The sequence below is a fragment of the Macrosteles quadrilineatus genome, unplaced genomic scaffold (genome assembly GCF_028750875.1).
Source record: "Macrosteles quadrilineatus isolate MER2022 unplaced genomic scaffold, UCM_ALF_1.0 Scaffold_5__1_contigs__length_97177068, whole genome shotgun sequence".
NCBI lineage: Eukaryota > Metazoa > Arthropoda > Insecta > Hemiptera > Cicadellidae > Macrosteles > Macrosteles quadrilineatus.
The window spans coordinates 7,892,510-7,903,356 of NW_026542598.1; the positions used below are offsets into that span (position 1 = coordinate 7,892,510).

At 36.5% G+C, this 10,847-nt stretch overlaps 1 protein-coding gene across 1 annotated transcript; it reads left to right on the forward strand.

Moving 5' to 3' along the window:
• Nucleotides 1-790: 790 nt before the first annotated feature.
• On the forward strand, nucleotides 791-10,265 carry LOC128994866 (transcription initiation factor IIE subunit beta-like). Its single transcript, XM_054419687.1, has 6 exons — nucleotides 791-1,044; nucleotides 5,900-6,001; nucleotides 7,106-7,268; nucleotides 7,946-8,146; nucleotides 9,106-9,279; nucleotides 9,888-10,265. The coding sequence occupies exons 1-6, from the start codon at nucleotides 983-985 to the stop codon at nucleotides 10,032-10,034; spliced, it is 849 nt and encodes a 282-aa protein (XP_054275662.1). The 5' UTR covers nucleotides 791-982; the 3' UTR covers nucleotides 10,035-10,265.
• The last annotated feature ends 582 nt before the right edge of the window (nucleotides 10,266-10,847 follow it).

The following is a 10,847-nucleotide window of genomic DNA, read 5'->3' on the forward strand; positions in this document are numbered from 1 at the left end:
CAATATCGGAGGTGGTTCAGGCTTCTTCCTGTTATAAAACTCCATTAATTTGGTTTTACTAGAATTTAGGACCAGATGATTTTTGCTACACCAAGTTGACATTTCAAGTAAGCCAGTTTGGGTGTTTTCAATTGTGATGTTTCGATTTGGGCTTGGGACTAAGTGACAGGCATCATCAGCAAAAAGCCATAAATTTCCAGAAGATATGGAGCCAGGCAAGTCATTCACGTATAACAGGAATAGGATGGGCCCAAGGTTTGATCCTTGCCAAGCAACAGTGACCTATAGTGCGAAGGGTTACATTTAACTCAATGCTTTAAAATTTTGAGCTAGTAGAGTTTGTCAATTTTTGTCACAGAACTTTTTTTGATTAGTAAATCTTCATTCGATTTTTTTCTTTATCAGCAAGTTTGGTTAGGTTATGACAGTTTGGTTTTACAATTAAAAAGTTATACAATTAATTTTAAACTAAGTAAAACGTCATTGGATCTACGAACCATGAATATGACCTCTAAAACTTATGCCGCCATGGGTCTACGGACCAGGACCATCAATTTGGCGTCACGGATGGCTCCCGTGCGCCTGTCCGGAAATCGACCCCTCCTGCCCCTGCTCTGCTGCTGCTGCAGCTGCTACTGTTTAGTGTTTTTTATTTTTATTAGTGTTTGTTTAAGTTTACTTTTACCACTGACTGAGCTATCTTTTACGTCCCAACGTCCCGTTGGCCGTTTGTTTGTTGATACAGTATTAAGAATTAACTAATTCTTTCCTCTTGTCTTGTTGTTGTTGCTTTGCTAGTTATTTGGTTTTATTCCATTCATTGAACTTTGAAGAATTTAGCCTAGTGGTGTCAATTGTGAATAATGTGTGGTAGCCCAAGGTTACTATTTTATTGATACATAGTTTATGGTTTGAGTGTTCGATATCATAGGCTTTGCATTATTTCAAAATATAGGCTACTAAAGAATTTAAGCTAATAACCATGGATCCAGCTTTACTGAGGGAACGTGAACTTTTCAAGAAGAGAGCTTTGTCAACACCCACGTAAGTAGGCTTAAGCTTATTTTAGTTAGGAACTTAATAATAAGTTGGTTATTGTCCAGTTTCCACAACTCACCTAAAACGCACTTAAAAACGTTCTTAAACTGTTCTTTGACATCAATACTACAACTCGCCTAAATAACTTTTTTGTCGCCGAGGCTTCCTTACTCGCTAAAAACTCGCTAAAACATCGAGACAACAGGGTTTTTGTTATCAGCCATTATTCCTACTCACTAGGGGACAGAGTGGGAATCCGGGGTTTTGGGTGGGGGGAAAAAGTCGCTTAAACATCGAGACAAAAGGGTAATTTCATGGGAAGATGGGTAATTTGTACAACGAATATGGGATTTTTTTTTAATTATGCGGGATAAAGTACCTAAAACGGGATAAAAATCAAAATTACTGGGGATAATATCCCCATTTTAGGGATTTTATGCACATATCAGGGATAAATGCAATGCCACGTCACTAGGTTTGTTGTCGCGTCGCTATTGGCCAATGATACGTCACTTGGGTTGTTGACGCTTCGCTATTGGCCACTGGTTATGAGTCAGCAAGGCAAAGAGTAATAATTCTCATCATACCAATGGGTTGTAGACTATGTAAAATAACCTCGGAAATACTTTATTTAGGCATGTGGGGAAGGGGAGACGGGGATTATGCGGGTTCGTGGCTGCAATAAGTGTTTTGAAGTTAGGTTAGATTAGTAAGGTAAAGTATAGGTTATAGTTGGCCGGGTTGTTTATTTATGTAAAATCTACAACGTTTTATCACTATTGGAACATTGGCTTAAACAACGAGGCTACGATTTCAAAAATGCTTGCATTTTTGAAATGGTACCGTTGTTTAAGCCAATGTTCCTATAGTGATAAAACGATGTAGATTTTACATAAATAAACAGCCCGGCCAACTATAACCTATACTTTAACTTCACTAATCTAACCTACCTTCAAAGGACTTAGTGCAGCCAAGAACCCGCATAATGTCCGGCCCCCTTCACCACATGTCTTTTCATATTTGTTGTATAATGAGTTTATACAGCAAGTTTGGTTAGGGTTGGTTAGTTTAGAATAGTTTCAATACAAAATACGAATATGAATACTATTACAGCAAGTCTGCATAAGTTTAGTTACTTAACAGCAGTTCTGTCATGGCCGCCTTAGAGGCGGCCGTAAAGGCGGCCGTGGTTCTGCTGTATAGTTTCACTTTAACCAGCGCTTGTCACTTCTGCTAAGTGGTTCGGGACGGTTGTGCTACATGGTAAAAGTTTTTGCGCTGCGATTTGGTGTACTAATAGGGAGTTTGCGGGATCACATAGCTATTTTGGAGGGGATTGCTGGTGAATCCTGGGGGTTTTGCGGGTGATTCCTGGGGTAATTAGCTGTAGTGCTTCGTCTTCGTTAAACCAGTTTTCGCCAGTTTTAGTAGGTTGTTCCGAGATGGCTGACGTAATCGAACCTCAGTGCGATTCTTGCGAAGTGAAGTTTTTGGACAGTGTGCGTAGATCGCGGACTGACATTGTCTTGTTTATGGTTAATCACGGTGTGATGAGCCGGGAAAGTGCTTGCACTCGATGTGGTAATTTGTGCCCGCTGGTCGTGGATTTTCATTTTAAAGATTAGCTCGTTCGCATGGCTCAATCATGTCCTGGTCGAAATTTATTCGCTACGCTCACTCCTACATTTAGGTTGGAGCTCGTTCGCTACGCTAACTCGCCTCCAGGTTGAAGTTAGCTGTTGTCATAAATACAAAAAAATAGAATAGTGCTGCAGCCTGTTGGTAACCTATACAATTTTTAAAGCTATTGAACATCACAGAATCAAATTGTTTAGTTGAACCAGCTGTTAAGATTCTTTAATTCCATTTAAATATGAGTACTCATAAGGTTTAACATGGAAACTCCAGAGCCATTTTGACGGATCCGCACCAAACTTCACACAAACCATCCTTGAATAATGCCTGAAAGTTTCATTACAATCGGTCGAGCGGTTTCGGAGTCCATAAAGGACAAACAAACAAACATTCATACATTGGATTTTATATATAGGCCTAGATTATTTAAATGCATCAATGGTGCATAAATCAATCTGATTCAATCTATAACAGATTAGGCCTAGGCATAGATATGTAAATATTGTTAAGATTTTTTGAGTTAACAATCGATTAAATTAATGAACAGTAGGCTATGCGGTTTCTCTGCCTTAAGTTAGTGTAGGGCCTAAGTTATTTCAAGTTCAGTTTCCTGACGCAGGTAATGTAGTCTTAACTTGGCCTTGTGTAAACACGGCCCTTAATAGGTATAACCGGTTACCCTTCATAGGTGTTGCAACAGAGTTTTCCTCTGGGCACATTTATTTTTAGGCTATAGAAAAATATGCTTTATTATCGCTGGCTGGTAGTTTTCAGAACGAACGTCAGAGGTCTATCTTATAAACATGCCTCTTTCTAGGTACCGAATGGACATCATTTCACTCCTCCATCTTTCGTATTACCCCTAACTTATTAAACAGTTGAATCCTGAGAGTCGTATATCATGAAGCCTGATTCCAAGTGCCACCGCTTGTGCTGCGCTACATGTACACTACTAAGTTTAGGTTCTCCGAGTGTATTTCTATGTGTCACCTATGACTTTTATCTATTTATTTCCTATATATTTTAAATAGGCCTAAGTTTATGTCAATTTAGGTTTTTTATTGATTCAAAGGAAAAATCTCTAGCCTAATAATTAATTATAGGCCTACATTGATTCCATACCTTTTAGCGAATTTCCCATATAGGGAATAACCTATTACTGCAGGACTCATGGTAAGACCTAGACCTGGGACCGATTTACATTTTCGTGTCCTTTAGCGTGATAACTCAAGCAAAAGTGAACCGATTTTGATGAAATTTGGTACAAACGTGTAAACCTACGTTTATTCAAACGAGTTCCCATACTACCATAATCGGACTATGGCAACGGGGGTTTATGGGAGGTTTTATGATGTAAAAATTGGGTTTTCCCATTTTTGACTCTAAAACATAAAATTTCATCATTTTATGACCAAATTTCGGGTTTGAGAGACAAAATTAGGTTTTAAAATACGTAACAGTCGTCTCACCTGGAATTAGTCACACCTTAAAATTTGTCCAGATAGCCTAGCCTACAATGAGATAGTCCAGGACTCTAACGTGTTCGTGTGGCTCAGAATATTAATTACCGTACAACAATAATGCTAACAATGTTAAGATTACCTTTAACAAGTGGTCATCATAGCCACTCAAAAAATATGTGAAGCTAAATTTAGAATTTTGAATCAACTATTGTGAACGTGGATATAACGTAATTAATTGAGAAACGTAAATATTAAAGCGTGAATCAGTCGATGTACTTGGTAATCACCAAAGTAAACGTGTCAGGAAAAATTTGACTCAGTCGAACACCAGAGTCGATACGGGTTTCTTAAATCAGATTAATGTAAGCCCATCCAGGGTAGATGAATAAATTCTACATATATCGTTCTGACAACTTAAATGATTTCCGAAGCTGGTTAAAGACAAAAGGTGGTGTGCTCGTACATGATAAAGCGTGCGGGGTGCGCACAACTACAGTACGGTAAAAAAAAAATAAATCTCCAAAAATGAGATTAAATCAAATAAACTCGGTAGCACACTCACCTGATGCCTTAGGATTCTACCAGGAATGGGGGAACCAACTCTTTAACTGACCAGAATTTAGTAAGTTAGACTGTTGGATTGTCCTCCAAACAGCAAATGTAACATTGAGTCTGTAGCGGATAGGCAACTGATAATGAGGTCTGCTCTTCTGGCCGTTCTTCGCCATCGCCCCTAGCGGCGGGGTAGGTAACTAGCGTCCTCCCCTCTACGATGACGTAGAACCCTTCTCAACCTGCCCCTTCGATGCCGTTGTCAACGCAAACACGGTTTACCCCGAAAGTAGAATTTTATAATAACTTTTAAAATGGATTTTTACCCCTCGACGGGTTTTGGGTCGTTACAATTTCTTTCCAGACCATTTTGTAGAGCTTATTAAAGGAAATAATTTTGTATATTGAAGCCTTGTTTTATGCCTAACGGTTACGAAGATAATTAAAAAAAACTTTAAATTTAAAATTCACATGTTATTCTTATAGAGAATAAATAAACTGTTGTAGTTTGCTTGTTTATGGATATAATTAAACCGAATTTGAAAATGTTGTTTATTTAATGCTAAGCTATCGACATTCCAATAGAAAAAAAACACATCTCAATATCTTCCCTGTAGCAGCAAACCTAGGTACACACTAAAGTTAATGTTAATTGAATAGGAAGTAAATCTGACAATTTTTAGGCAATATTTTAGTAGAAATCCAGCCAGGTACGGTAAATGGAAATTCGCTTAGTAGTTTGTATTAATATTGGCCTGTAAAAATTATATTGTTTGTTTAATGTTTTAATACCCATAAAAAACACTCTGTGCCATCAACCATGTTAATCATAGACACCCATGAAAGGTTAAGGACAGTCAAAGTTAGGTACGATAAGAATTAAGATACAATTTGTTATATTTTGCATTAAAGTAGGCCTTTAGATCTGGTCTTGACAGATTTTAAACTTTGTTTAGAATATGTGCTGTTTATAATGTATCTACCAGTGGGCCTATAGGTACTGTTATGTTAGTTAAAAACCGAAGCTGTATAACATGCATACAATCACAAGCATGTCAATTTAAATAAATAAGACAAAAGTTTACAACTAACTATCATGTTATGTTTGTTTGTCCCTTTTTTGAGGTAACTCGGCATACTTTGATGAGAGGCTTGTAAACATAAAGTAGTGATAGAAGGCTAAAAGGTAACATATGATGTTTTTGTTACAGTGTTGAAAAGAAGAAAAGTGAAACTGTTTCCACTCCTAAAGATGAGCCAAAGAAAAAGAGTAAACCGTCATCATCAACACCATCTTCTGGAGGTGGTGTCAGGTATTGTAGCCTATGCTTTGATTACCCTTTATTCTATTACTATGCCCATATTTTATGTTAGGTAGGTACTTGTACAATTTACTACAGTTGAACCTCGTCTGTACGAACCTCGATAAAACGAATTCCTCGATAAGACGAATTTTTTTAAATCCCCTTGACACTTTCAGTAATTCAGTTAAAAACCTCCATAAGACGAATTTGTTTGTGACATGGGCTAGGACTGATTAACCTCTATACAACGAATATTCTTAGCATAAAACCTCTACAAGACGAACGTGACCTCTATAAGACGAATTTATCATAATCTTAACCTCCATAGTACGTAGTTTTCAAAACAAACAGAAGCTTGTCTCAACATGAAACCCCCACCCATCCCTCCTCCTTCCTCAGTCATTGTTTGGAGAAACCTTGGAGCGAGGAGAAACCTCTATAAGAAGAATAACAGCAGCATTAAACCTCGATAAAACGACCCTCTTTATTAAGAATACCTCTATAGTCCGAATTTTTCCCGTACCCCTTGAAATTCGTCTTATAGAGGTTCAACTGTATGCAAGTTAGGATGGAGAAACTTATTAATGTTGGATAATGTTATAATTGGTAAGTTATGAGTAATTAGTGTTTCAACTGATTAAATAATTGTCATAGTAAGCTATTTACAAAACTGATGTGTATCTACAAGTTTTACACTTTAAATTAAAAAAATGTTTTGATTCAAATAAAAAACAATGCGTTTTCTTTTGTTAAATACTAACTCATCCCTAATTTTCTGTATTCAAATGCCTGACCTGCAATGAAATAATGAGTCATGCCATTGCTAGCAATTCATTTTGCTATAAATTTAGAACAAAAACTAGAAATAAGGTTCGTTTCACCAGTCCTATTTAGTGTGCATACCGGTACAGAAATGCTTTGTCCAAGTCATATTGTACTTTCCAAAGCACTTTGTCAAAGAAAAACTTTAGTCTTATGGTGAAATAAACCAACTGAATGTTCTACAATTTTTTTATTAGAATTTGTTACATTTTGTTCCTTTAACAAACTTGTTCTGCGTTAAACTCGGAATACAAGTTTGAAACATTACAACATGTTTGTTAACTATTCCAGCTACAAGTCGATGGCAGGAAGCTCACAATACAAGTTTGGTGTTCTTGCCAAGATAGTGAAGCACATGAAGTCGAGGCATCAACAAGGCGATGATCATCCCCTCACCTTGGAAGAGATACTCGATGAAACTAATCAGCTGGACGTTGGCAGCAAAGTCAAACAGGTAAACAAATTGTTTTTGTTAGTTGCAGATTCAATTTAGTAACAGTGAACATTACATTTTTTTCACAACCCAGTCAGTTGATGTGTTCACCTTCAATGATGACTTTCCTGCATTTTACAGATCAGGAATTAAGAACAACACTGTTAAGGGAAGTCATCCAAGCTCTAAAATCTTTGTGGTTAGGCTACCATAGAGGTCAGAAAACATTTAAAATCTATTTTAGTGTAACAAAGTTAAAATGAAATATTTTAAAATTTGACTCTTTGATTTTAATAGAAATTTGAAGAGTTTCAAGATTCTCAAAATATTTATTTCGATATTTCGAAAAATGAATTGTGATGTAATATTGAAACTAGTTGGGATATCAAGTTGAAATTTAGAATTTTTCTTTGCCTTTATGAGAGACAAAGACTTTATGAGGTGTAACAGTGTCTAGATGAAATGTCATTTAAATCTGAAATGGTCAGGTAAAGTTGGTATTTTAACTGTGCTGTTTAGTTGATATATGGAACATTGCAGCAATCCATCGTTGGGCAAGCTGAAATTCAACTTAAGACTACAATCGAGTTGTCCATCTTCTCTAAAGATGATTTTCTAATCCACAACTTTGGCTAGTATTTTCTTAACAGTCAGTGTATTTGTATTTGTTAATTAATAAAAGAGATGACTTATTGCAGTGGTTGATGGTAGAAGCTCTGGCCAACAACCCCAAGATTGAGGTTAACCAAGAGGGAAAGTATATCTTCAAAGCACCGTTCAAGATCAAAGACAAGAAGGGACTGCTGAAACTGCTGAAACAGCATGACCTGAAGGGGTTGGGTGGAATCATGTTGGAGGATGTGCAAGAATCTCTGCCACATTGTGAGAAATCCCTCAAGGTCAGTATTTGTGATGTGTTTGACGCAAATCTTTAATTTTGAATTCACCAAATCTCGAGATAAGATGTGAGTTTGTGATTCAATAGTCTGGTTGCTAACCATGGTTGGTGACAAAGGTTTGTTCCTCAAAATCTGTGGTTTCATTATTAATGCCAAAATAATCTAAAAGTATACCGGTACTAAATTTACTGAGTGAATAAACTCTAAATTTCGTTCAAGGAAAGGCTCTAGGCCAGGATTTTGAATTGTAGAATAAGGAGTTGTCCCACGGGGAACTTTGTCAAGTGTAGAGAAAGTGGTATAAAGAGTTTCTTTTCCTCTTGGCTAACCTCAATATTTGGGTTGTTGGCTAGAGCTTCTACCACCAGCTACTGAAATAAGCCACTACTTAAAACAATTCACAAAAACAAACGGTCAAATCTTGACCTTCTGGTGGCATCATTGAATCGGCGAAAATACTGGCCAGCATTTTGGTTGTTTTACAGCAATCCATTTCCACAGCAAGATACAAATTTCAACTACAGTTTTCAGTTGGAAAGATGTTTTGACTGGATAATTTAAAAAAATTAATAGTTTACAAACCAATTTTATTCAGTTTAAATGGGTTTGATGATCGAAGATGTTTATTTTTTTCTCTCTCCTTTGTTTTTAATTACTTTCCACGACTTTTTCTGTACACTTGACAAAGTCCCCCAGGGGACAAAATATTGCTTGTTCAGTATCTCTTCTGTATGTTCTATAGCCTACCTACAAGCTACAAGCTAGCTTCAAGGTACGCTAGCTGCTATACTCCTTATTCTATATCTCTCTAGAGACTTGTCTCATAAAATTTCCTTTCAAAATCAGGTAAAGTTGCTTTAAATAGATTTTAAACAGTAAGACTTCAAAGGTGTTACCGATTGACTATTTATGTTTTGTCATCACTTTTTCTCTACTTTAATTTACTCAATTTTTTTTAGCACTTAGCAAACGAAATAGTTTACATTACAAGGCCAATGGATAAGAAGAAAATAATGTTTTACAACGATAAAACAGCAAACATGTCGATTGACGAGGAGTTTCAAAAACTATGGAGATCAGTGGCTGTCGAAAACATGGACGACATGAAAATTGAAGAATACTTGGAAAAGCAGGTTAGTCCCAGTCAGTTAAGAAAGCTTAAAACCCTTTCTTAACCCAAAGCTTAAGAAGCCATGGCTTTGCCTCCCTTAGTAGATTTGTCATCCTTATGGAACAGCTGATGCCAATTTTATTGTTAGTTCTGTCCGGTGCACTGCAGAGGTTGTGTTTTGTTTACAATTTGTTTCTTGTGTTTTCAGTCATTTAAAACCTCGTTTAACCAAATAAAACAAGATAATCATAATCAATAACTTGTTCCCTAGTTATATAACCAAGCAGCAAAGCATAAATCATAAAATTAACCCTAAAATAATATAATACAATTTTGACGACACTAGCGATCAGTGTTACCAAACATGAACTAGACACAAAAAACGAGCTTCAAAATTTAGAATGGGATGAGAAGTCTACTTGTGTTGGTTGGTGTATGATTCTATCTATATCAACACACCTTACCTACATCACAAAAACCTACCTTGTGTTCTTTTATGAGTTACATCTCTTTCAGAAATATTGAAAATTCTGGCGTTATTCATTGGTTCATTTGGTATCTAGTAAATAAACAGTTTAATTCACCTTTATTTCAGTAGGAACATAGAATACAGTAATTTAAAATTTTCAGGGAATCAGATCCATGCAAGACCACGGTCTGAAGAAAGTAACGCCTGCACACAAGAGAAAGAAGCCGAACCAAAGGAAAAAGCAGCTGAAGAAGCCAAGAGACAACGAACATTTGGCTGACGTACTTGAAACATATGATGATAAATAAACCACATCGACACTTCAAGTCGGTACTGTGGTGGGGTTCCTGATTTGTATTCAAATCTCCTGTTTTAAACTGATACATTTCTGGTTCTACTGTGTAGAGTGGGAAATGACTAAGAGTTTTGTAAATAAATAGTTGATTTTGTACCAGTTTACTCCAACATCTGCACCTCTTCTCAATTAGAAGTTTTAGGCCTCTGGAGACTTCAAAACGAAAGAGTAAATCGATCATGGGGCTAGGTCTTACCATGAGACCTACAGTAATAGCTTATTCCCTCTATGGGAAATTCGCTAAAAACAACTCTTTATAGAACTAAATCCTAGGTTTTAAACCAATGAAGTCCTATCCAATTTGTGTTGTGCCGACTAACCAATCCTTCAGGGAAAGCTATTAGACAACAGTCATTACTTCATAGTTGGAGACACTACGTAACCACAGAATGGTTGTGACAAATGTAAAAGGTGTGTTGTACCAAGCCATGTTTATGTCTCTATTACTTTCACTATAACTAAATCATGAAACTGGGATGCAGTTGAGGAAGATAGTAAAAGCATTGACTATTGGATACTGAAGTAGACATCCCCATTTATATGGACCAGCTGTAGCCAATTTTTTACTAAAAAAGAACATAGTTGTGTGAGCCAGTCACAGAATGCGCTAGTGTCTATAAAATTCTATTTTATACCTTATTTTTTGTTGCTGACCAGGTTGATGGGTCATAACATCTGCTATAGCTCACCAAAAGTTATTCCCTAAGTTTGACTTGGTAAAATGGTTTTTGTATTCGACAGAATTAAGTAATTTAGATCAGCACAG

Excerpts from the sequence above, each read along its gene's own strand:
- LOC128994866 (XM_054419687.1), top strand. The coding sequence starts at position 983 with ATGGATCCAGCTTTACTGAGGGAACGTGAACTTTTCAAGAAGAGAGCT. Across the intron at positions 1,045-5,899 it reads AGAGCTTTGTCAACACCCAC|TGTTGAAAAGAAGAAAAGTG; the intron begins GTAAGTAGGCTT and ends TTTTTGTTACAG. Across the intron at positions 6,002-7,105 it reads TCTTCTGGAGGTGGTGTCAG|CTACAAGTCGATGGCAGGAA; the intron begins GTATTGTAGCCT and ends TAACTATTCCAG.